The sequence below is a fragment of the Hibiscus syriacus genome, unplaced genomic scaffold, assembly GCF_006381635.1.
Source record: "Hibiscus syriacus cultivar Baekdansim isolate YM2019G1 unplaced genomic scaffold, ASM638163v2 tig00008843_pilon, whole genome shotgun sequence".
NCBI lineage: Eukaryota > Viridiplantae > Streptophyta > Magnoliopsida > Malvales > Malvaceae > Hibiscus > Hibiscus syriacus.
The window spans coordinates 423,138-449,775 of NW_024062175.1; the positions used below are offsets into that span (position 1 = coordinate 423,138).

General features: G+C 34.3%; 2 protein-coding genes across 3 annotated transcripts; one reads left to right on the plus strand and one right to left on the minus strand.

Annotated features, from left to right (window-relative positions):
* Window positions 1–203: 203 nt before the first annotated feature.
* Window positions 204–2,467, minus strand: LOC120202476 (ABC transporter G family member 5-like). 2 transcript variants are annotated; one of them, XM_039202888.1, is made up of 2 exons: window positions 423–2,467; window positions 204–390 (listed from the first exon to the last, which is right to left on the minus strand). In XM_039202888.1, exon 1 carries the CDS (start codon window positions 2,303–2,305, stop codon window positions 431–433), a length of 1,875 nt encoding a protein of 624 aa, XP_039058819.1. In that variant the 5' UTR covers window positions 2,306–2,467; the 3' UTR covers window positions 204–390; window positions 423–430. The 2 variants fall into 2 exon arrangements, with proteins under 2 accessions (XP_039058819.1, XP_039058818.1); XM_039202887.1 differs by having other exon boundaries at window positions 204–384; window positions 417–2,467.
* Window positions 2,468–10,037: 7,570 nt separating this feature from the next.
* On the plus strand, window positions 10,038–14,965 carry LOC120202516 (histone deacetylase 14). Its single transcript, XM_039202936.1, has 9 exons — window positions 10,038–10,172; window positions 10,353–10,606; window positions 11,284–11,358; window positions 12,172–12,273; window positions 12,360–12,431; window positions 13,056–13,112; window positions 13,881–14,132; window positions 14,264–14,445; window positions 14,626–14,965. Exons 1-9 carry the CDS (start codon window positions 10,136–10,138, stop codon window positions 14,924–14,926), a joined length of 1,332 nt encoding a protein of 443 aa, XP_039058867.1. The 5' UTR covers window positions 10,038–10,135; the 3' UTR covers window positions 14,927–14,965.
* The last annotated feature ends 11,673 nt before the right edge of the window (window positions 14,966–26,638 follow it).

Genomic DNA, 26,638 nt, shown 5'->3' on the forward strand with positions numbered 1-26,638 from the left:
GGCTTGAGAAAGAAAACATGAAGAATCTTGTAAACAAGAGAAGAACAATTGGTAGGTAGACTATTATGACATTTATTTCCTTATAATAATGTGTTACAATACAAATTAAGGATTTAAATAGTGGTTCGTCATCACGATAATGCCTACGGTATAACAATAGCAGTGCCTTCTGCAATTGTTGTTATATGACTGCGATACCCGTAATCTATGTAATAATGTCGGTTATGTCTATGATTGCAACGTTAAGCGACCATAAACGTTGCCGCAACCACTATTTGAATCCTTGATACAAACATTTTCTTATTGTCCCTTTGGCTTTTCCTATCTTATGTAATTCCAAAATCATGTGAACCATCCGGTTGCCATACACGTGAGAGAGAGAGAAAAAGAAGAAGAAGAAGAAGAAGAAGAAAAAGAAGACAGAATCTGTTCAAGAATACGATGCCCTAAGATTCCTGGTCGAGCATCGACACCTAAGAATGACATAAGAAACGAACCTGTAAACCAAGATGAACCCCACCATCGCCACCACATTCCTCCACCGGCTTTCTTCCCCGTACCCTTCTTCCCTGAGCACCGCCTCCGCCGTCACCAAGCAGCTCCCGAACATGTACTCCAAGCACTTGCCCGATTTGGAGAACTCGTTTATCAAAAACCCTTCGAACGGATACTTGAACAAGGATATGTAATGCATGAAGATCCAGTAGTTTGGGATCTCATGGGACGATATGAAGTATCCGGAGAAGAGAAAGAATGAGCCCATCACGCCTGATATCACCGAGTTCCCGATTATGTAATTAGGGACCAGTGCGCTAAAACACACCACCACTGAGTTTGCGGTGTACAGGATCAACCAAATCAACAGCAGGAAGTGGACGAAGGCGGTGAAACTCGGGTTGAGTCCGACTAACCAATACAGTGGAGTCGAGAACAGAATGGCTAGAATGAGTAGAAAGGGTAGGTATACGAGTCCGTTGGCAAGCGCGTAGGATGAAACTCTGTAGCTCCCGCATGAGGTTTCCTTCGTTAGAATCTCTCTTTCTTGTAAAAATATCGGCAGTGCTTCCGTCGTGCATGACAGTAAGAGCGTTAATATAAATGCGAACAGACCCACCCTTTCTTCTGCTCCCGCTAGATCGTCTTTGGTATTGCGGAAGATGGAGCCCAAGACCAGCCCTGAGACCAGCATTTGGATCGTCCTGCATGCAAACAGCTCCTTGGTTCTGAATATGTTCTTGGAGAATCTGTGCGTGAGAATCATGGTCTCCTTCAACCTCGAATTGGCGAAATCTCTTGGGAAATCAATCCCAACGTTCATAGTTTCTTCATCGGCGACCTTGGATTGTTGAAAAAGCTGCTGAAGCGTAAACTTACCGGTCCGAGACGATGGGGCTACTGGCAAGCCTTGTTCTTGAACTTGTACCCGTCCACCCTTTCGCTGCTGCTGAATAGCTTCGATCGACTCGATGGCGAATTCGACGATGTTCACATGAAGAGGAAGCTGCAACCCCATGTCCCTCAAATATGCACCCAGCTGGTCCACCGTTCCCTGATGCAAAACCGAGCCGTTAGCCAGTAAAAGCATAGAGTTAAACAACTTCACGATGCGAAAACCAGGCTGGTGAATGCTTAGAATGATCGTTCTTCCCCTGGTTTCAGCCATGACCTTGAGCATATCGATGATCTGTAGCGCAGACGTGCTGTCGAGACCCGAAGTCGGCTCATCGAGAATCAACACTTTGGGGTCGTGAATCACATCCACACCTATAGAAACCCGGCGTCTTTCTCCACCGGATATCCCACGAACCCGATCATCGCCGACCCGAGCCATGGCGATGTGGTCTAAACCAAGTTCTTGTATCAAGGACTTGACCCTAACGCTCAGCTGACTTCGAGGGAGCCTTAAACGTAACTTAGCGCTGAACATGAGGGTTTCTTCGATTGTAAGGAGGGGGAAAAGAGTGTCGTTCTGGGTGACATAGCCGGAGATTCTCCTGAACTGAGCTTTATCAATGGCGGTTTTGTTGACGAAAATGGAACCACTTTGTTGGGTGAGTTTCCCAGCTAGGATCTCTAGTAATGAAGATTTTCCAGCTCCACTTGGACCAACAATGGCGAGGATTTCCCATGGTTTCGCCTTGCAGTTTACATCCTGTAGGACATGCCGGATTCCTGGCCGTTGTTGCTTTTGATCAACTACTTCTTGCTGGTTTTTGTTTAAGATCTTGAAAGGGTTGTCTCTCTTTTGAGTATGGATCTTGTAGTCGATGCCTACTGCTTCAATCTCACAGCCTTGTTTCTTCATTGAAGAAAGCTCTCTGCTTCTTTTTTTTATCTCTTTCTTTTTCTCTGCTCTTTCTAGTTTACTACCACAGCTTTGTCTACCTCATCTCGTACTGAAAACAAGTCCTAAAATATTCAGTTTTTTAATCAAAGTGTTTGGCTCGATCTGATTGACAGCAATGAGACTAGAATGACAAAAAATGCATTAGAGACCCCTGAATTATCACAAAAAAATTAATGCAGCTCTTATCGTTTTTTATCATTGTGGCTTATAACTCGAAAAAAGAATTTAATATGATCATTTGGCCAATGACGTCATTAAATATTCTCATCAATAAGATTTAACAGCGTCATTGGTCAACAACAAAAAAAATATTTGAGATGTATACTCCAATCTCATCCACTCTCATCACAATAAATTTAGGATAAATTCTATTTAGTACCTTAATTATCAGTTTTTGTTTATTTTATTACTTAAATTTTATTTTATTTTCAAAAATATACCTAAAATTTATTTTTTTTTGTTTCATTTTAGTATCAATGTTCAAAATTTAACGTTAAATTTTTGAAAAATAGTAAAAGTTTTGGTACTTAAATGGATCAAAATTGATAGTTTAGGTACTAAACGCGTTAAGATTTTAACAGTGTGATACTAAAATGAAATAAAAAATAAACATTAGTTATGAGTTTTGAAAAAATTGAAAGTTTAGATACTAAAAACGGATTAAAATTGATAGTTTAGATACTAAATGTGTAGTTTACCCATAAATTTAATACTTTTACATGATAAGTATGTATTACCCAAGCATATTTATTTTATATATATTTCAAAATTTTAATGATCGATTTAAAATTATAATTAAAAGAGTTAGATTCATTAAATGATGCACTTTTTTTCTAATTTTTATAGGCGTAGTATTGTTGGATCAGTGGAAATAGACAGCTTGAGATATTTTTTTCTTCAGTGAAGATCTTCTAATTTTCTATTGTTAAGCTCAAGTGTCTATTTTTACTCATCCAATAATCTTAACTATGTGTAAAACTAAAAAGATTTATATTGTGTAATCTCATTTGTTTATACATAGTGTAAAATATTTTAGCTCTACAAAGATTTATGACTATTAAATGAGTGAAAACAGAATAATTATTAATATATAGTAGAAAATGATAACATATTCTCTGGAAAAATTAAATAGTTAATCTGAACTATCTAATTTCTTTAATCTAACAATCTTTTTTTCCCATTCATCTAATATTTAAGAACTGTTGTTATTATTTGAGGTCTCAGGTTCGAGCACCAAAAATACGCGAGTTGTGTGAACATTCAATGTTAAATGAATGATATTTATCTTTGAACATATATTACCTTGTACAATTATATTTATCCCATATTAATTATCTAACAACCTTAAATTTGCATAATTTTAATATATATATATATATTACATAAGTAAATCTTAATATATACCAACAACTAGCTGGTTTAGAATGAAGATGTACTAGATCTTTTAAGTAAGATTAAGAGTTTGAATCCCGACGATTCCGAATATTATAAACTGAGTTGAGATGATCGTAATTATCTCTATAATATTTAATTTAAATTAATAATTAATAAATTGGATGTCGATAATTATAAAAATAAATAAATCCGATGATAAATTGATAAGGCGGTTCACGTGACCCATTTGTTGTGGCATGGAAATTCGTGAACTTCACGAGCTACGGTGTAAAGCTTGATGCATGTAGGAGGTTTCACCATGGAAACATGGACGTCGGCCATAGATGTTGCAGTTTTTTGCCGTACGATAATACGACAATCATCGGACGAGGACGAAGACGAAGACGGAGGTGCCGACTCTATGGGACAGAGCTACATAAGGTGTGAAAGGGCCCTTATCCCTTTTAAATTTTTTGATTTAATAACATTTTATGTTCTTATCAATTTAATTTAAATAAAATTAAACTTATAATTTTTGAAATTTTTTAAATTAAATACACAATAAGAATTTATTATTTTGAAACTAAATATTTTTCCCTTCTAATATTTGATCTGATTTACTAAATCCAAAACAAACCATCTAACTTGACCCTCTAATTAAACTCAACCATTTATTTATAATTGAAATAAAATGTGGGTTTTGGGAGAAAAATATTGATGGAAAGCGTGATTGGTTTTTTCGTGGTTGAGAGCAACTGAAAATGTATATTTTTTTGCCCTTGTAGTTTTTGGGTGAGTTTTAAAGGGGACCCACAGTTAATTTGTTTTCTACCACATTTTTTAATTTGTTAAATAGAAATAATTTTGGTTTGCAGCACCCGTGAAGGATATGGACCCACTTTATCCACCAATCAACTATCAACTATCAACTATCAACTATCAACTATCAACTATCAACGCCTGCTTTCTTCAACAGAATTTCGCTCGTGAACTGCTCTCTTTCTCATATATATATATATATATATATATATATATAAAAGCTTTAACCACTTTTATCTTATTAATTAAATATATCATTTTTGTTATTAAATGTCATGGGTTTAATCACAGTATCTGTAGTATGGTGATTGTTTTTTTTATTAAACTAAGGTGATTATAAAGTAGTATATGTTTTAAATACTCTCAACCTTTTGTCAATGAACGCTCAATCATCTTGCTACAGTAGCTGATGCTCGAACCCATATGCAGTAGACATTGGATTTTTGAAATTTTACAAGGGTTTTGAAACTTTGGGTTCCAACGGTCAAAAATTTTATTCCCCTTTCATAGAGTTTCGAAAATTTCCCTATAGTTTATAAAAATTCATATACAAGTGACCTTTATTGCATATTTTTAAATCTTCCAACGGATATAATTCTTCTCCATTGGTCATAAACGGTTAGAAACACATTCCAACTGATAAAAACAACAAAGAGACACTTGAAGAATGTTACTATACCTATCCAAGCTTGGAGATCAAGAAAAACAGTTTTCATTCGTATTTTATTGATTTTCTCTTGTACATAAGTGCATTGAGCTTATTCCATATCTTCTTAATTCATTCTTTGTGAGCTTAATTCTTGTAAACACTTACTTAGAGAGGTATTCTTGTTTACCCAAATCAAACCTTGTAAGAGAGGAGAGGTTCTAGTTTTGCCTTCGGAAAGACTAGAGAGTTGTAAAGGTTACACCTTATCCTTGAAAGGAAAGAACAAATTAATGAATTTATTGTAAAATCCTTAGTGTGAAGCTAAGGTAGTGGATGCAGACTTGGTTGAGAAGTCGAACCACTATAAATCGTTGTGTTAATTTTTCTATCTTTGATTGTTTCCACAAAGATTTTTAAAGGTCAATTGACCTCCATCTTGGTGGATTTCGATTGATTAATCGAGTCCAACAATTGATATCAGAGTGGGTCACAATCGACGATCTAACAACCTTGTGAAGATTATATAAGCACTCTATCATTTTCTGACTCAACCGAGAAGATGACTTGTATCGGTCAATAAACCACCTTATTTCAATTAAGCAAATTATGCCTATTGAAATAATAAGATGATACTCTTTATTCAAACAAATGATCTAAGAGCATGGAACTCTATCATGAAGGGTCACTCTACTCCAACCAATGAGATGGAAGATTGGAGCGAAGAAGAAAAGAAGTTCCAACAAAATACCAAGGTTATGCAAATTCTATTTTGTGCATTAGAACCAAATGAATATGGAAGAGTCTCATATTGTTCAAATGCCAAAGAGATTTGGGACAAGCTCCAAGTCACTCATGAAGGAACCGGTGAAGTGAGGGAAACAAAAATCGCTCTTTTCAACCATAACTATGAAATTTTCAAGATGAAAACATATGAAGATATCAAAGCTATGGTAGATAGATTTTTAGTGTTTGTTAATGATCTCGAAGGGTATGGAAAATCATCCTTAAAGCGAAGCTTGTTAAGAAGATGATTTACTCTCTTCCAAAGTCTTGACAATCAAAGAAGGCGATGATAATCAAAGTGAAGAACCTAAAGTCTCTCACTCTTGATGAATTCATTGACTCCCATCTCACTCATGAGTTGATGGTAAACGAGTAAGAACAAGAACAAGAAGAAGAAAAAAAGAAAAATGTGTTGCATTGAAATCCTCTACTCAAAATGAGAGCACCTTAAGTGAAGAAGAGGATGAAGAAGAAGATATGGCTAAGCTTCACATTTGATTATTTCTTTTTGATTTATCTGGATACAAGACAATATATGTTTAAAGATAACTCTCAACCTCTTGACATTGAACACTTACACTCCTATGATTCTCAGTGCTCGAAGATGAGTCCTTAAGGAAGAGCAACAATTCATGTACTATGGAGGTCATTTGATTTGTGCAACATTTGATTATTTAAAAAGAATTGTTCAATATAAAATATAGGGTAAGCTACTATTTGGTCAATCAACTATTATTTATTTTTAAAATTACACTTAAAATAATGTTTTGATCACTGCAATTAAAAAAATTAATACTGATGTGTCACCATAAGATAAATGACATGTTATCATTGAAAAATAATTTAAAAATGTCACATAAGTATCGTCGTTAATATTTTAACGGCGCATAATAAAAAAATTTAAAACATAACCAAAACATAACGTTAAATATGATTTTGAAAAATAAGAATTGGATAATAAAAATAGAAACTTAATGATAGTTGGGTGACCAAAGAGGTAATTTAACCTAGAACGGTTTTCATGCAATGTCACAGCCTAAATGGAGTGTCGTTTGCCGATTCTAAGTTTCATCCGATTGGATGTTCAAATAAAATAACAAGGCAAGTTCATGGGTACTTCCGATGTGCGGCCTCTAAAAGAAGGCTAAAAAACGGCGTGACTTGTTAGTTAAAATTTAAATAAGTTATGTTATATCATTTAATTGGAAATATTATCAAGTACAATAATATATTAGGTAGCGTTTATATAATATAATAGGTAACGTTTATATTGACCTATTTTCTAATTAAACAAGTATATTTAAACCGGTAACATTGCAAATTTACTTATTACATTATAATTATCGGTTTTGATGTTTTTGGGATTGATACAATTTTAAATGTATCGACATTTTATGCGTGCACCTCGTTGTGCTTTCATTTTGGGAAAAAAGTATCGACACATATTTAAAGAGTGTCGATACATAATGTAAACCTATTTGCTAATTAACCAGTATATTTTTACCGGTTACATTGTAAATTTACCTGTTACATAATAATTATCGATTTCGATGTTTTTTGGATCGACACTTATGCGTGCACCAGTTTGAGTTCTTCAACCAACAGTTTAAATGACACAAAATTCTAACCAAAAAAATAAAACTAAAACTGACCTAACTTTATCCTATCGAGATAATAAGAGTATATCATAAGTTTGCGTTGAGAGATGTATGTTTCTAGGTTTTTGTTCTTTGAGAAACTGATAACACGGTGGGTTTCCCAATATTATTATTTTGTTACTGCAAAGTTTTTGTTCTTTTCTTACTGGGTTTTGCTTAAAATATCTAACTTTTTATATTAAAAAATAAAAATTCTGAAATAAAAATGACCACACAAGCATACTTTTTTACTACCGGTTTTGTCATTTCGAGACCGATTTTGTCATATTTTTACATGTTATATTGTTATGGATCGATACATTTTTATAAAGTATCGACACTTTATTGGCGCTATAACTTCTTTTCTTTTAAATTCCAAAAGTGTCGATACTTATAATAAAGTATCGACACTTTCAACATATCCGGTAGCTCTTTACCGGTTTTTTTATTTTGAGACCGGTTTTGTCATTTTTTTTACATGTTATATTGTTATGGATCGATATATTTTTATAAAGTATCGATACTTTCAATATATCCGGTAGCGTTTTACCTGTTTTGTCATTTATAGATCGGTTTTGTCATTTTTTTTACCTGTTATATTGTTATGGATCGATACATTTTTATAAAGTATCGACACTTTCAATATATCCGGTAGCGCTTTACCTGTTTTTTCATTTATACACCGATTTTGTCATTTTTTTACCTGTTATATTGTCATAGATCAATATATTTTTATAAAGTATCGATACTTTCAATATATCCGGTAGCGCTTTATCTGTTTTGTCATTTATAGACCGATTTTGTCATTTTTTTACATGTTATATTGTTATGGATCAATATATTTTTATAAAGTATCGACACAAACCGACAAACTAATTTTGTCGATTGCCAATTTTTTTAATATTTCTTCATGATTTTCACCTATTACATTATTATTACTCGATATTTCCGGTAATGCTAAACCGAATTTATCAAATATCTTTTAATATATCCGGTAACGTCGTATATTAGCCGTATATTAATCCGTCTTTCTAGAGACAATCCCCAAGTTCATGGATACACAGCCCGATATAGAAAATTTAGTACATGGTGAGAAAGATCAACGAGTTAGTTCAAGTAGTAAGTAATTTGATGTTAGGAATTTGAATCCTAACGATTGTGAAATAGAATAAACTGGATCGAAATGATTATCCTTATCTTTGTAATACCAGATCCGAATCAATCAATCAATTAATTGTATATCGATAATCATACAAAAAAAAAAACCAAAAATAAAGAGAAACGTTCTTTTTAGCCATCATATGTAGTACTAAAATCTGTTTAGCAGTTAAACAAGACTGCAATCTTTCTTTCTCCGTTTTGGTACCGAGACTCTAGAAATCTCTGGTACTAAGATTGAGTGCTTATATCCTTTGTTGTGTTGTCATGACATTAAGATACTTTCATTGTATTATTAAAAAAAAAAATTGGAGTTTCAAATTTAGAAATTATATAAAGAATAGTTTTAAGTGACAAAATTGAATTTTATTTTTTCTTTAAATATATTTTAAAAGATAGAGTCAATTTCTTTTTTAAAGAGGTGACAAAAAAGGATGTTAATTTTTTCTTTTATATTATATATATATATATAATTTATATGGCAACAAAAATTTTAAAAACAATTGAAATCCTTCGATACATATCGGTTCGGTCAGTGTTTGTTTATTGTTATATAATTGAAGGTCATTTAAACAAATACTACTATATAATTATTCCGGATTAATCAAACAAAAAAAAATTAAAGTTGGAGAATTGAGGATTTAAAATTTAATAGTTTAATTATTTTTTTTAATTTTTAATTTTGTTATTAATTTAAATAATTAAAATTTAGGAAAATATTTTTTAAACCAAATTAAATTTTATTCACCTTAAATAAAATATGAATATTAAATTAATTAAGATGTATATGTATTTAAAACTCAATACGGATAAACATTTGACAAAATTAGCCTAATATTGTAGGTGAGATAATTATTTAGCCCAATACGACACTATAGATTTTATTTTAAGAATTTGACAATTGTTATAGTAACTTGAAACTCATCACGTAGACACAATGAATTTTAATAAAATATATTTTTATTAAAACTTATCACTCCGTGAGATAAGATTCTAAAAAAATATTTATTTAAAATTTATCTCTTTGACGTGATGAATTTGAATAAGAAATATTATTTAAATAAATTTGTTATGTGAAAGTTACTAATTTATCTTATAATATTAGAGATGGCCAAATGAGCCAATTTTTTTACCCGTTTGACGTGTAGCCTAATTTTGCCTAAACATTTTGTTTTACCAAACCTCCTTTTCTAATTTCTTATCCATTCTCTTTGAACATAAATACTTGTGGATGCAAATTTCCCTCCAAAAATATCCTTCAATCTCCGCCCACCTTTCTTCGCAAAAATATCCGATCGATATTTGAAATATCAGCCATGAAGATACTAGATATGCATCACAGTTGAAGCTGTACCGCTCAGTCATCTAATGGAGCTTCAAATCTTCCGCCCACCCTCTTTTGCAGGTACCCACATCTCTCTTTCTTCTTCCTACTAACTTGGAACATTGCTTAGCTTTAATTTTCTCACAAGACCCATAGATTCGTATACACATGGTCAGTTGGGAACTTTGGGTATCACTAGTATTACGGCCTTTTCATTGAAACAAGTTACAGTTAAGCTTTCTTCAATTCCAATTGTTGTAGGAACTATGGTGTTTTTGGTTCGAAGCCGAGTTCAGCAATGGAAGAATCAATGTAGATTTAGTGCGAGCACTATGCTTTCGGGGCATAGATTCTATAGGTATTCGGTATCAAGGAGGAAATGTGTCTCAAAAAGTACCAAATCTTCGGTTTCTTGTTCTTATAGCACCGAGAAGAACGATGCTTTACCATCCTTAAAACAGCTGAGTGATGCGAAAGTGATTTATGCTGCGGCTCCTGCCCTGGGTCATAACAAGGTATAGTTATTGTAGTTATCGACTTCATACTTATGAACAAGTTTAGTGCTTATAAATTTCTTTTGTAAAGAGTTTGTAGTGTGATTTTTGGTTCTCTAGGTATTTTATATTTAGGGGTAACTTGATCTTGGCTTCGTTCTCTTTTGGTAGATAAAACCTAGTTTAGTTGACATGAGTTTCTATGTATTTCATGCTTGGACTTCAGCCTTTTTTGATAATTAGAGAGATAAATCAAGTTCATCTTCAAAATTCTGTTTTGGTTTGCGTTGTTGTAACTATACTGGAGTCCTTCTGATGCATATCTCCAATTTTATATAAGTTTTTCATTTTCCCAATTTTTTATTTTATAGAAACATCGTTTAGGCATCCATTTTAGGGACAGGGCTAAAATTTATAAATTGGAGGGGAACTCTTATCTGTGTACCTGTTCAAAGCATATGATCTTTCATGTTGATTAACTCGGAATATTAGAAAACTGGTTTTATATGGAATTCATATTTTCCAGTCAATCTCTTCTTCTCAGTTATGAAAAGCTTCCGTTTCTAATTGTGTTGCTTTTCTTTCATTGAAAGTGCAACATAATGATTAATTTGATTCCCATATTTCTAATCTATTAAATAAAACACAGTTTCGAATGTTTGTGTATTCCTTTTATTATGGTTTTCTTACTGGTATAGGAGGCACATCCGGAATCCAGTGCTAGAGTTCCAGCAATTGTGACAGCTCTTGAGCAGATGGAGCTTACCTCAAAGGTACTGAAATGAATTATTTTCTGTCCCTGGTTATTTATGTGTCATCTGTCTTGAGTTGTTCATGTTCCTTGTTGATGCCTGTTTCACGCTTGAACAATTATCTATTATCTCAATCTCCGCAACTTGCATCTAGGACTGCCAGTCTTTGACTTCTGTGCCCATGAAAAAGCATGATGTCGTTCTACATGTTTGAATGTTCATGGCAATACGTAATAAAGACTGGGTTCGAAAGGAAAGTATAGTTTGCTAATAAGAAAAACATTTTTTGTGTTTTCCTTAAAGCAAAGTCTATTATAAGACATTTCATTTGAGACTAGGATGGCATTTTTTTACCTATTTTCTTTTTGTTGTTTGATTAAAATTTATTCTTTAAAATAAGAATTTACAAGGAGATTAGAACTGTCCCTATCAACAAAGTTTAATTTCCATTGGTAATCCTTTAAAAAAAATAAAAAAATTCCATTGGTAGTCTATGGTTTATTTGATTGTTTGGTTTTTTCCCCATATTTTAATTGGATATAGAAGGTAAAATTCCTATGAATTAAATGTAGTTCATTTCCCCAATGGCTGAAGCAAGGGATGCTCACATCTCAGCTTCTTTGAAAGAAAGAGAAAATAATCCTGAATGAACTGTGGATGGAATGGAAGAGAGAGGGAGCACCTTTTTTATTAAAAAAAGTATGAATAATAGAGATGTGTAGTTTGAAGAAAATTGAACTGAATTCGATTGATGGTAGAAAGCTCTAATACAGTTATATAATGATAATATTTTGAAAATTTCCTTTTTGTATCATTTTTTCTTGTATATGTCAGTTTCGTGGCTCGGACGTCCTTGAACTTCAAAATTTCCATCTTGCTTCAGTTGATGATGTTGCCAGTGTTCACGCGAAGGCCTATGTATTTGGCCTTGAAAAGGTGGCTTCCTAGTCACATGCTACATTTTCTGTTCCATATATTATTTGAGAACTGAAACTTCATTGGCTGCATGCTTTATGCTATAGGCTATGGACCAGGCTTCTGAGCAGGGTCTTATTGTAATTGATGGTTCTGGACCAACATATGCTACTTCCACAGTAAGTATATTGTGTTAGATGCTCTTGCTTTTCTTCCTTAGCTTGTGGAATTGTACACGCATTAAAAGGGATACTAACAAAAATAATATATGAATACATCATTCAGTATGGTTTTTCCTTTTGACGATTAAAACTTTTAGATTCAAGATTAGTCATGACATATTTCCTTTTATTAAAAAAGAAGACATATTTCCTGTATGCAAACTCTGCAATTATTCGCAACAGATTCATTACAAACATTACAAGAGAAAAATATTAGCTGTATTTCACATTCTACACATCCCATAAAACAATGCATCTTCAATTAATAAGCAAAGAGAAAAATAAGATATCCCTAAATTTATGTAATTATTAAGGTTATTGATGATAACTTTGTATGGATTTATTTATTTATAATTTGATTAGTATCTTGCTCATATTCCCTTTTTAAAACTACAAAATCTGCTATTTTTCCCAATTCAAAGGAACTGGTGCTAAAGTTCTTAAAATATTCTGATGTTTTCTTAGCATCCTTAATAAAAAATTGAACAAGTAATTGGCTGAAGACATGCAGTTGCTGAGATAGCTTCAGGGTCTTAAATATGTGTCTTCATATGACTTTCATCCTCCTCTTTTGTGATGCAGACATTCCATGAGTCACTAGTTGCAGCTGGAGCAGGACTTGCCTTAGTTGATTCAGTGGTGATGTCTCAACTTAGAACATTAGTCGCTTAAGTGGTTATATCTTTTAATTTTCTTGTTAGCCCTTCCCCTCTTGACTTTCAATCTTTACGTTTCTAGAAGGTTAAGTTCTATTCTCCGGTATCTGCTTTTAAGCGATCAAACATATTTGTAAGATTGAGAACTAAAAGTAGCTTAAGTGCATCAAGATGAATGGTGAGCCTCAAAAGGCATCTTGTAATATGGCTTTCTTCCTCAAATAGGTGAGCCATATATGCAAGAGTAACTTCTTGGGCGTAGAATTTCTGCCTCAAAAGGGGGCTCAAGGAATAAACTAAGGGAGAGAGTGGGTAGAATCTGTCTTGAATAAGCAGAAAGAGAGAGAGCAGGACTGATCGTATAGGCCTAAGATCAGACTGCAAAATGCTTTGGCCTATAGATCAGACTGCTTTGTATGAAACCATGCGGTGATTGATGAGGTTTCTTGAGGCCTAAGATTAGCTTGCAAGTTGTTGACACTGTCATTCTGGCACACGAGTTTTGAAACTTTTCTTTCTTTTTATTTGTCCTCTTAATTTTGCCACAACTGTAACGTAGCCGATGTTAGATATGATGTTTGTAGGAAATTCCAGATTGCTTAACATGATATGCTTCTATTGATGGCTCTAGGCCATTGTTTAGCTTCATCCGACTTACATACACTTAGGACCAACTCCTAAAATCTAGATGGATTTTTTTTAACTTCTATTGGTCGGAATCAAAGAACCAAACATATTATATCATATTCAGGTTGCAGCATCAAAGAACCAACTAGATCCACCTACTGCTTTTGCTTTGATAAGACCTCCAGGACATCATGCTATTCCAGAAGGTCCCATGGGTTTCTGTGTTTTTGGCAATGTGGCTATTGCAGCTCGTTATGCTCAGCGTGTACATGGATTGAAGCGAGTTTTTATTATTGATTTTGATGTTCACCATGGTAATGGAACAAATGATGCTTTCTTTGAAGATCCAGATATATTTTTTCTTTCAACCCATCAGGTACATAACTTCTTGTCTGGTACATTGTCAACATTTTTTAACTCTTCATTTAAAACTTCTGTAAATTTCCAAATGCTATAAGTATAGACAATGCCAAGCAGTTGTTACGACTTTCAATAATGTTGACACAGGCAGGAAGCTACCCTGGCACCGGAAAAATCGATCAGATAGGTAAAGGAGCTGGTGAAGGAGCAACACTTAATCTACCTCTACCTGGAGGCTCAGGTGATACTGCAATGAGAACTGTTTTCGATGAAGTCATCGTGCCCTGTGCTCAAAGGTTCAAGCCAGATATATTCCTTGTCTCTGCTGGGTAATCCCTCCTTGTCCCTGAATGTTAAATTTCAACACTCTACTCTCTCTGGTTAGATAATGAATCAAGAGTGTAATGGAAATCGAATCGGATTTGAATGTAAATCGAAAATCTTATTCTGTTATTATACTTTGAAGAAGATTATATCTTCAGCATGAGTTCGGATTGATGTCTGTGCAGGTACGATGGTCATGTATTGGATCCACTAGCCAACCTACAGCTCACAACATCAACTTACTACATGCTTGCATCTAACATCAAACAGCTTGCCAAAGATTTATGCGGTGGTCGATGCGTATTTTTCCTTGAAGGAGGATACAACCTCAAGTCACTTTCGTATTCTGTGGCGGACTCATTCAGAGCATTTCTTGGCGAGCCAAGTTTGGCAGCCGAGTTTGATAACCCTGCGTATTTATATGAAGAACCATCCGACAGGGTGAAGGAAGCGATCCAGAGAGTAAAACACATACATTCACTGTAACTGTACATGTACCTAAATCTTGAAAAGTATATATCCAAATTAAGTTTATACATTACTGTCCTTTAGTTGTGCAATGAAAATATTGTGGCAAAGAATGGATAGATTCTTCGATAATTCGTGCCGTATGTTGCCAATGGTGGGCGAAATAAGAATCCGAATTCGAAGCAAATGAGGTTAATATTGTGAATACCATACTTGAAATAGCTCAGTTAAAATTACCAGTCTTCACTATAATGCCATCTAAACTGCTCATTCTCCTAACTGTGAGATAATCTCTTTATAAAAAAAATCTTAATATATATATATATTACTTTTTACAATATGTTTGGTAGGAGTGTGTTAGTGCATGAGTTGGTAACAAAGTAATTACAATCGGTAAATTTTAATCACTCGTATGATTTAGTTGTGCAATATCATTCAAAATCAAGTAAACCGAGCAAGAATGTGTACGCTGTTCATAGGAGGAAATCGAAGTTGGCGAAGCAGGAGCTGCTTTAGAAGAATGTGTACGCTGTTCATAGGAGGAAATCGAAGTTGGCGAAGCAGGAGCTGCTTTAGAAGAATGTGTACGCTGTTCATAGGAGGAAATCGAAGTTGGCGAAGCAGGAGCTGCCACCTTGGGGGATTACTTTAAAATTAGTGGGCGAGAATTCGTTAATTTATCCCAAGATTACCGTCATGGTATTCTCCTGTCAGTTTTAAGGGTGTGAGACATTATACTTTTCCGAGTTAGCTGATTGTATATGATGGTGGTGATTTTCGGCTGTTTTGGTGTACTCAATTCATGTGTTGCTGTTTGGTGTTATGAAGATTGGGTGTGATCTGTAGTTTGGGTATTTGTTGGAGCTTCGCAATCTTCATCTGAAGTGCAGGTGTCCCTTTGGAGATTCTGGTATCCTATTGCAGATTGATGAATGTCTTTATTCTGGATAAGGAGTGAATTGGTAGTCGTGTAGTGTTTGTTGTTATTGAAACATCGAATGTTTTGTTGCTGTTTCTCTTCCCAGTTTCAGAGTACTTTTTTTTTTCATATAGGTATTGAGGTATTTTTAATAAGACTCTTAATTTAGGTTTTAATTAATAAATTTTTCTTTGCGGAGATTTTTTTCCCGATAATAATTTCTAAAGGGTGTGAATGAAAATGGACGTAAAAATTGATATTAAAAGTGCACATTTTAAAATTATATTAAATGTTTTAGAGTATAGAATCATAAAATTTTGGGGTACGAAATTAAATAATCAACAAAAATAAATAAATAAATAAATCTAAAATATAAGAAAATTTAAAAATTTTAAGAGGTACTACCGCACTCTCAACGCCCCTTCAATCCATCCGTTAAGTGTGAGATCCAAATTTAATATGAGAAGTTTTCTAGTTATGAGTTTATCACACGTAGACAAGAGTCACATCCAGTGGCAGAGCCACATATATTTGAGGATAGGCACTGAAAATCGAATTTTATTTAGTTAGTTCCTTATTTTATTAAAATTGTTTACCTTAAAATATTATTTGTGCTCACTCTAAAATTTTAATTATACCCACTTATTCAAAACTTTATGTTGCTGCCTATATACGCCCACCTTCAAAAATATTTATAGATCTGCAACTAGACACATGCGGAACCACCATTACTCATCGTAAATCACCCAACCCACCATAATTCAGTAGTTGAAAAGAAACGCATGCATGGCACCGAACCACCATTACTCATCGTAAATCACCCAACCCATAATTCACTAGTTGAAAAGAAACGCATGCATGGCACCGTGGCCATCTTGTCTTTCCGACATCAATCTCTCTTAGTTTCCATCTTTCAATAACAAAAACAACATGACAGAAGGAATGAACATATTAGCAAAGCACCTATATATAACCTAGTTTAAACTATTGAGAGTGACTTCAATGATAAATGAAATATTATTTTCTTTGTAAAATTTGAGTTTAAATAATTATATATTCATCTATATTTATAGGATGTATGTATTATCATAAACTAATTTTTTTGAATAAATATTAATTTGTAATTATACAAACGATTAAGAAACACGTTTAACCTAATTACTAATAAAGCAAAACGACAAACAAAGAGGAAAGAAAGCAAAGTTACCATATAAACATTTTCCAAGTGTGAAAATGAGTGTACCCTAAAAAAAGGGGGGGGAAATGGGTCATTCTTGTAGATAAAGAAATTAAAGAGTTGAGGACATAACATTCAAAGCTTGACACGATGAAAGATCAAAGGAAGAAAGCAAAAGCATTCACATCCCTCAAGCAAGAATAAAAAAGTCTTTTCTCAAAAATTAAGGGTAAGTAAGCAATGGCAATGATGAAGAAAAACAAGCATGTGTGTGGTCATTGGAATCTCAATCCACTGGCCACTACTACATATGGGAGATTGCAATTTGCCAACTTTAGTAAATTGCAATCATGGCAGGTTTCAGATAAAGGTGTCTTCCTTTTTTTTTTTCTTTCTCTCGGTTTCAAAGTTTGGATTAATTCGGATTAATCCGTATCGTACACCTAGTTTTGATGAGTGAATCTTTTAGTAGAGATTTTTTGTATACACAAAGACTCGAACTCGAGAAATTATTTAAGCGATATCAAATTGCTTTTAACCAGAGACGTATCTAGGCCTATGCCTACCTAGGTCATGGTCCCTATATTCCAAAAAGGGTAAATTATTTATTCAGTCACTCATTTATTATTTAGTTTCTGTTTTAGCCACTCAATTATTATTTATTTTAAATCATACTTAATGTTATATCTTGGTTATGTTTTGGTCACTCTTTTTTAAAAGATTAGCGGTGATGTGAACTTATCATCATAAGATAATACCAGGTCATGATTGAAAAATAATTTAAAAAATGTCATATTAACATCATTCTTAATTTTTTTTAACAGTAGATATTTAAATAGAACCAAATCGTAAGATTAATTATGATTCTAAAAAATATAATGTTAAGCGGCGGGTGACCAAATAATTAGTTTACCCTAAATAAAAAATATATATGGATTATTTAAAAAAATCATATTTGTCCAATTAATATACTTTTTCTATATTTAATTCATATATATATATATATATATAATTGTTATTATATTTTTAAATTAAAAATATATATACATTACTTTTTATAAAAATTTATTATTTTTACATTAACCCGACTTATAAGATTTTTCTAAATTGTCATTACTTATTACTTAAATCAACTCCTCTTAATAAATAAAGGGGGCCTTGATTCTTACATCAAATTGTTTTTTTCTCTGTGTTTCTATGTTTATTTCTGGATGATTCGCCGTGATGTTATAGCTTTTGCCGACCTTTTATATTGGAATGAGAAGTAATTTCCTCAGCTCAAGACAAAATAAATAAGTACCAATTGGAGTACATGAAACATACTCATTGTACAATTTGATGATCTCTCTCTTTACCCAAGATTAAATATTGGGACGAGTATTTTACTTAATTGTAAAATAATAAAAACTTATTATGTATTTTAAAAATTTAGGAAGCAAAAGTTTAATTCCATTAAATTTAAATTGATAAAGACTCAAAATGCTATTAATTAGTATATTATCAAGAGAAAATAACCTCAGTGGCCGAAAATTCATTATAATATACTATTTTAACTAATTTTTTTACGATTTGCCAAAATGACCAACAAAATCGCAATGCGATCTCCATTATCGCAATTCAGTTTCCAGATTCGCAACGCGATTTTGACCATCGCATTGCGATTTTCGAAATCCGCATTGCGATTTTAGATAATCGCAATGCGAATATGTAAATCACAATGCGAATATATAAATCGCAACGCGATAACAGTTAATCGCAACGCGATTCTGACTATCGCAACGCGATAATACGTGATCGCAACGCGATTCTGACTATCGCAACGAGATTCTGACTATCACGTTGCGATAATATAAAATCGCAATACGATTTTCAAAGCGCCATTAGTATCGCAAGGCTTATTTTATTTTCAAATTCTAAACACGAATATTTACCCGTAATCGCAACTCTTAACCTAAAACCCTAAATCACAACTCAGTCCCATCTCCATCTCTCATTCTCTACGGCGACATCCGTCCCCATCTCCGATGAAATCCGTCCCCATTTCCGGCGAAATCAGTCCCCATCTCCGGCGAAATCCGTCTATCTCCATCTCTCAGAGCCACCCTCACAATCATTCACGATCAGAAATGGAAAATCAACCAAATCAACCACCGAGGGTTAGTTTTTTTAATTATTTTTATTTTGAAATTTTTGCATTATTATTAGGTTTTTCATATTAAAATTAATGATAAGTTTACTGGTAATTTCAATAATAGATTGTTGCCAATACTGCTACTGTTTAGTCTTTAACCCTGTGAAGTTAGTATTTGTCTTTGTTTTGTCTTTTGGTTGAAGTAATGCAATTCATTCAAGTTTCAATTTTAGACAATGACCGTTTGAAACCGAGAATCGCAACGCGAAATGAAAATCGCAACGACAAAATTCGCGTTGCGATTATCTCGTTGCGATAGTCATTTCGCGTTGCGATAGTCAAATTCGCGTTGCGATAATCATTTTCGTGTTGCGATTTTCATTTTTGTGTTGCGATTTTAAGTTTCAGAAACTATTCTTCTTCTGCAAATTGAAACTTGAATGAATTGCATTACTTCAACCAAAAAACAATGACAAATACGAAATTCACAGTGTTGCAAAATTAAGTTTGAAGAATAAACTACTACGCTTTATGTTTATTATTGTTTTTGGTATATCTTCACAATGTAGTTTTTGGTATATCTAACTTGGTATGTTTATTATTTTTGTAGAACTTTTTTTCGGCTTAATTGACCTTAAGGAATAAAATAAGTCTAGTCACTACAATTGCGTCGAAGCTTTCACCTGTACAAAGACAATTGTTTGAGGATACTTGCTTCAGGCCATGGCTAAAAGTACAACATCCGGGTGAAGATGCTATGTTGACCCATTTGTGGCTTCAGACCATGACACGTGATCTACCCGAAAGTATAGAACGTGGTAATGAAGAGATATGATTTCATTTTCCACCGGCGTATACGTGTTTTGGGCGGGAGGAGTTTTGCTTAATCACTGGTCTACGCTTCGGACACGATGATGTAGGTCGATACACTAGTCATATTACCCGCCCATCATGGTTATCCTGGGTTTTTCCTGAGCTGTCAATGGAGAAGCCGAATTTACACGTCGATGACTTGACGAGATTATTTAATAAGAAAGATGGTTTTACTCGGATGGATGACGTCGATGTTGTCTGAGTATACCTTTTAGTACTTTTGCATGCCGGCTTTTTAGGCAGAGAGGGCAGACAACCTATTCCTAAGGACCTAATATTATTGGTAGAGGACCTAAATGCATGGAACTTATTTCCGTGGGGTTCGTATCTATGGAAAGCTACATGGAATAAGTTGTCGTCTACCTTTGATGACCGTAAAAGTTTGCGTGGCGATGGTTCCAAATACACTTTGTCAGGTTTTATTTGGGCCTTTAAGGTTAGAATTTTTATATAATGTTTCCAAAATTATAATTAATTATTTTAACAATTACTAATGTTTGTGTATTATATTGTTTGTAGATTTGGATATTTGAGGCTTTTCCTGACATGCAGACATATGCATTCAAAACTTCAAATGATATTCCTAGGGCTATTTCCTGGAAGAGGAAACGACGGCTGTTGATTTGGGAAGAGTTACTACGGTATACGACAATAAATGATGTAAGTTAACACAAATACTACCATATATAAACAAGTTATTACTAGTACACGTTTAACTTTATTTGAGCTTTTATATTGTTAGGAGGCCAACACTCCATTATAGAGGCTGACACCTACGGAGGCTGAGCTTGCCACTGATTGGTGGCAAGCTAGTAAGCGTTTTTTTGATGGCACGGATGATGAGTAGCCTCCACTTCGAGAGCCATCACCTCACCCAGAGCCATCACCTGATCGACCACACTATACACCTCTACAACGAGAGCCATCACCTATTCTGTCACATCATCGAGCCTCTTCTCCACCATCACCTCATGATAGGCGACCGACAAAGATGCCACGACATTTATCTCCCTGTTCTCCACCTCCACGGGATGAGTTAGGGGAGTTACGTGATGAGGTCAATGCCTTGCGTGAGGAGGTCAGTACTTTACGCGATGACAATGGTGAATGGCGTGAGGAGGTATCTACTTTACGTGGTGAGGTAGCGGCTCTACGTGAGATGGTAGCATCGTTGCAGAATGAGGTTCATACTCTTCGCAATGAGGTAAGTTTAAGATTTTTCATTTAACTTGATTTACTCGTAATTTCACTTAGATTAACCATTTCACTTGGATTGCTTAGTAAATTCATTCGGTTGCTGTCAATACTGCTAAACAGTTCTAAAATAACTTAGTATTTGTCTTTGTTTTGTCTTTTTGTTGAAGTTAGTAAATTCATATTTGTCTTTTGGATTGCTTAGTAAATTCATTCGGTAATAGTTTATTCTTCAAACTTAAATTTGCAACACTGTGAAGTTAGTATATGTCTTTGTCTTTTGGTTGAAGTAATGCAATCCATTCAAGTTTCAATTTGCAAAAGAAGAATAGTCGCAACACGAAAATGATTATCGCAACGCGAATTTGACTATCGCAACGGGATAATCGCAATGCGAAAACGACTATCGCAAAGTGAATTTGACTATCGCAACGGGATAATCGCAATGCAAAAATGACTATCGCAACGCAAATTTAGTTTCGCGTTGCGATTTTTGTTTCGCGTTGCGATTATCTCGTTGCGATAATCATTTTCGTGTTGCTATTTTAAGTTTTGTGTTGCGATTTTAAGTTTCAGAAACTATTCTTCTTCTGCAAATTGAAACTTGAATGAATTGCATTACTTCAACCAAAAGACAAAGATAAATACTAACTTCACAGTGTTGCAAATTTAAGTTTGAAGAATAAACTACTACCCTTTATGTTGTCCTTGAACATGTTGTCCTTTTAAATGTTTATATAAGTGCTTACTTCTGAAATGTTATCTGATGCATTTTGTGAACTATGATAGAATAATGACTTGGGTGAATACCGTGCAAGTTTGAAACATATTTGTCTTTGTTTTCACTGTTTAATATCATGTCTTTTTATTTACTGATTTTATGTATTAATTTATTTTTAGCGGCCCGATAAGGTGGATGCTTTACGTCGGGTTTTTCTTGCACGATGGGGTTCATGCATCAGACGGCGTGCACGTGCCATTAAGTCTCCGTTCACCCCAATAGTGCGAAGACTCAGTAAGAAGAAGCCCGACTCACCTGTCATCGTTCAAGAGGCCCCTATCATCCCTCAAGAGTCCACTCCCACCGTTCAAGAGGCCCATGTCATTGTTGAAGAGGTCCCTCCCAACATTCTAGAGCCCGATTCACACGACATATTATATCGAATTATTGAGAAACCCCCTCCCGTGCCAGACATGATGGATGACTGTTGGCTTTCGTATAAGTTACCGGCCAGTACCATTCTGGCAGATGAAGTGGAGAAGAAAAAACTACCGGAAACAATTCTGGATAATACCCTTTGGGCTAAGACCGCAGTTGATTTTTATCTACATGAGCAGAGCCAGGGGTGTTACGCTGACATATACAAACTCAACGATGATATGCATTTATTGATTGATCGGTCTTGGTGGGGTGTGTTATTAGGGGTTGAAGACAAAGGCTATTTCGATGGGGGGTAAGTCTTATATTTTTCTTCTTATATTTCATTTTGATTAATTTTTTTAAATGTATGTAATTCACTAATATATGTCTTTTTTTGTAAACAACATATTGATGCATGGGTGTCACGTCTTCTAATAATAAGGAAAATCAAGAAAAATAAAAAAAATGCGCGATATACAATTATGCCGACGTCTTTTCACGTAGTTCACATGAAGAATCAACGACAGGAATCATATGTGTTGGCTAATGGACAAGCTAAACTTTATCCTGCATGGTGGGAGGTCGATAAGGTTAGTATTTATTTTTTAAATATTTTAAAGGTGTTTATAAATAAGTGCGCAATTGAATTATTACTTATGATTGTAGGTGTTTATCCCTGTTTTGGAACGTACTCATTGGCTTCTCGTCGAGCTTCAGCTTCCATCCCTGAAGCTAATAATATATGACAACATGATAAATTGCATATCATTGTCTGATTTGAGAGATATTATTAAGGGATGTAGCTCTCATTTGGCTAAATTCTTGGATGCGATTAATTATTGGACTTATTCTGGAAACAAGAAGCCAAAGAAGTTCAATATTACAGTTATCAGAGATGAGACCGCGCAACAACAAACGCAAGAAGCCAGAGGGGATTGTGGTCCTCTCGTATGCATGTGCTTGGAGCGTTTGATGACAGGAAGTACAGAGTTTCTGCCTCCCACCGATAGAGATATAGGTGCAGTAGGCTTGTGGTTTCGGCATTTTATGGCTAAAACGATATATGCGAGACGCTGCCTACTTGCATCCGCGTTATGAAAGTGTACATAAACAATTGGTAAGTCAAATGCAAGTGTTGTTAAGTACCTAGAATTCAATATAATTTGCTGTTTGTTGGTTTTAGATGTGTAGAAAGTGTTGTTTGAGAAAATGTTTGGTTTCTGCAGGTTAATCCTGAAGTGAGCTGCGTGAAAATGATGTGCATAAACAACTGTCTGGGGTACACTTTTTTTTATTGTAATTGATTCTTAAAAGTCTGACTTGTTTAATTGATGAGAAAAATAATCTAATAAGAGTTGATTTGTTTAATTGATGTGTAAATAATTCTTATTTGTTTAATTGATGTGTAAATAATTCTTATTTGTGCTTGTTTAATTGATTGAAATGTAAAAGTTGATTTGTTGATTTCATTCGGCATCATATTCGCGTTGCGATAGTCTAATACACTTTGCGATTTTCTCGTTGCGATAGTCAAATTCCCGTTGCGATAATCAAATTCGCGTTGCGATAGTCATTTCGCGTTGCAATTATCTCGTTGCGATAGTCATTTTCGCGTTACGATAGTCATTTTCGCATTGCGATTATCCCGTTGCGATAGTCAAATTCGCGTTGCGATAGTCATTTTCGCATTGCGATTATCCCGTTGCGATATTCAAATTCACGTTGCGATAGTCATATTCGCGTTGCGATAGTCAAATGAATGTGTAATAAGTGATAACAACTGAACAAATCATAGCAATGTTCAAACTCAAGTTACTAATATACATGAGCCTAACTGAAAATGTTAAAAGTTTACACATAAAATACACATAATACAACGTTTGCATTTAAAAATCACCTAAGTTAATAGTCCCAAAAGGTGAAGCCGGTTGTGATTGGGATTTTGATGATGATCCATATTTTGGTAGAGGAAAAGATGATTGTGATGGCACTGGTGATCCACATGTCAACCTTGTATGACCACTTTCCTTGCACCGACTACATGTCGATATCTTCTTCTCTTCACCCTTAGACGGTATACGATCGTGACTTTTTGGTCGGCCAGGTAGCCTTCTGTCCATGGCTGGTGGCAAAACTGTTTGTAAGTCATCTGGTATGTCACACTCAGAAGGATGTGGAATAGGGTAGATAATCTCGGTATAAGTCTGTCGATATACTTCTGTAGTGTAGCAATCCATAGCATATGCGCTTGAATCATCTTGGTTTAGATGAAGAGCAACTTTTATAACATGGACACACGGATAATCAGATGTTTTCCATTTCATACAACTACACGTCTTTGCATTTAGATCGACAAGCCCATTTAAGTTATTATCCAGTACTTCAAATAAAGTGTTTGAACATGGTTCAACTCTCCATGACGTTGACTTCACAACACGTTTCGTTATCTTTTTTTCAGTCCATGGTGTAACTCGATGTTCCAATGTTCCTGTAAATTTAAATAAATAATACTTAGTAAATTGTATGATAAATTACAAATTTAAAGAAATAATACCTGCATGGTTTCTTTTCTTGTAGTACCATTGTTGAATAGAGACTCAAAAAAACTCCATTAACATAGTAATGGGTAATTTCCGGGAATGACGACTTAGAGCGTTGATTGATTCTGCACTATTAGACGTCATGAAACCATATCTTGCTCCAAGTTGGTGTACTCTTGACCATCTTTCAAACCCGACATCTTCTAGTGTTTGAGCACACTGAGGCAAAACACGTCTTAAACAATTTATATGCTTATTAAAATCTACTTCCCGATAAGCTTTTACAGCCTTCCAGTATGTCCATTTGTGATTTTTTATACCAGCAGACCTTGATTTTAGATTTCTATATAAATGAACACCACAAAGTCCATGAAAAACATCTGGGAAACACCTTCTAATAGCGTTGTCAATTGAGTTTTCCCTATCGGATATGATTGTCAGATTGCTAATAGGACATATGTAATCCCTAAGATACCCCATAAACCATATCCATAAATCAGAGGTTTCAGATTTGCCAACCCCGTAAGCTATTGGCAGTATCCCATTGTTAGCATCCATGGCTACTGCTAATAAGTTTACTCCAAGGTATCGACCTTTTGAATATGCTCCGTCAACTATAATAACTGGGCGCATGCAAGTAATAAACGAACGAATCTACAAAATCATATACACATGAAATATAATCATTTAAATGTGAAATGCATGTAACTAACAAAAATGAGTCAACAAAATTATATTGATTTACTAACCGCAGTACCAATGGCGATAAACAGCAACTTAAAGCGTCCATCTCTATATGTTTTTATATGAGTTACCGACCCAGGAGTTTTCAGCTTTAAATTGTGACAATAAGCTGGCAGTTGGGCAAACGATGCTTCTGGCGAACCCCTCAACAATTCCAAAGCATAACATTTGGCTCTCCAAGCTTGAGAATATGAGATACTAATCTTGAAACGAGCATTCATGTCAGTCATAATTTCATGTCCCCGATATACCCTGCCATTCAAAAACATTAACTCAGCCAGAAAACCACCCAACACCTTTTTGTTTGCATGTCTATGGTGAGGAAAAACTTGGGTTCTTGAACATGTATGTTTATCAATAAAAGTCCTAACTTGAAACATTTCGCAATCTTTTATCCTCTTTGCAATCATACGCCACGTACAATTTTTGTCAATCATACACCTTGTTTCGAAACGATCTTTGCTTGATTTGTTAACTTTTAGTTGATAGCCATCTTCCACACATTTCGTATACAAAGCTATCTTCAAGTCTTCCTTTGTATCAAAACAATCATCTTTCATGATACGGATAATTTTTGTGTAACAATCAACTGCTATTTTTACCAACTCTTCTTCCGGTATCTGAAGTAATTCTGGCATATTCCAGTTATACTCCCGTGGTATTTTCTTCGGGGACTTTTCTTCGGGGATTTTTTCTTCTTCTTTTTCTTCTTCAAGGTTATATGAATTACAGAATGGATGTTCAACATGTTCATTCACAGTCGTAACTTCATCCTCATTATCATCAACAACATCTTCCTCGACAGCGGCTGTTTCATCATCAAAATTCGGGTATTGACCAATATCAAAATCATTACACGCAGGGTCTGTTTCTTCTTCTAAAACATCATCAAAATCCGAGTATTGACCAAGATCAAAGTCCGGGTATTGACCAAGATCAAATTTCGAATATCGACTAATACTCACAATTTTTTCTGTTGGCTCATCATAGTCTAACTGGTTAATACAAAAA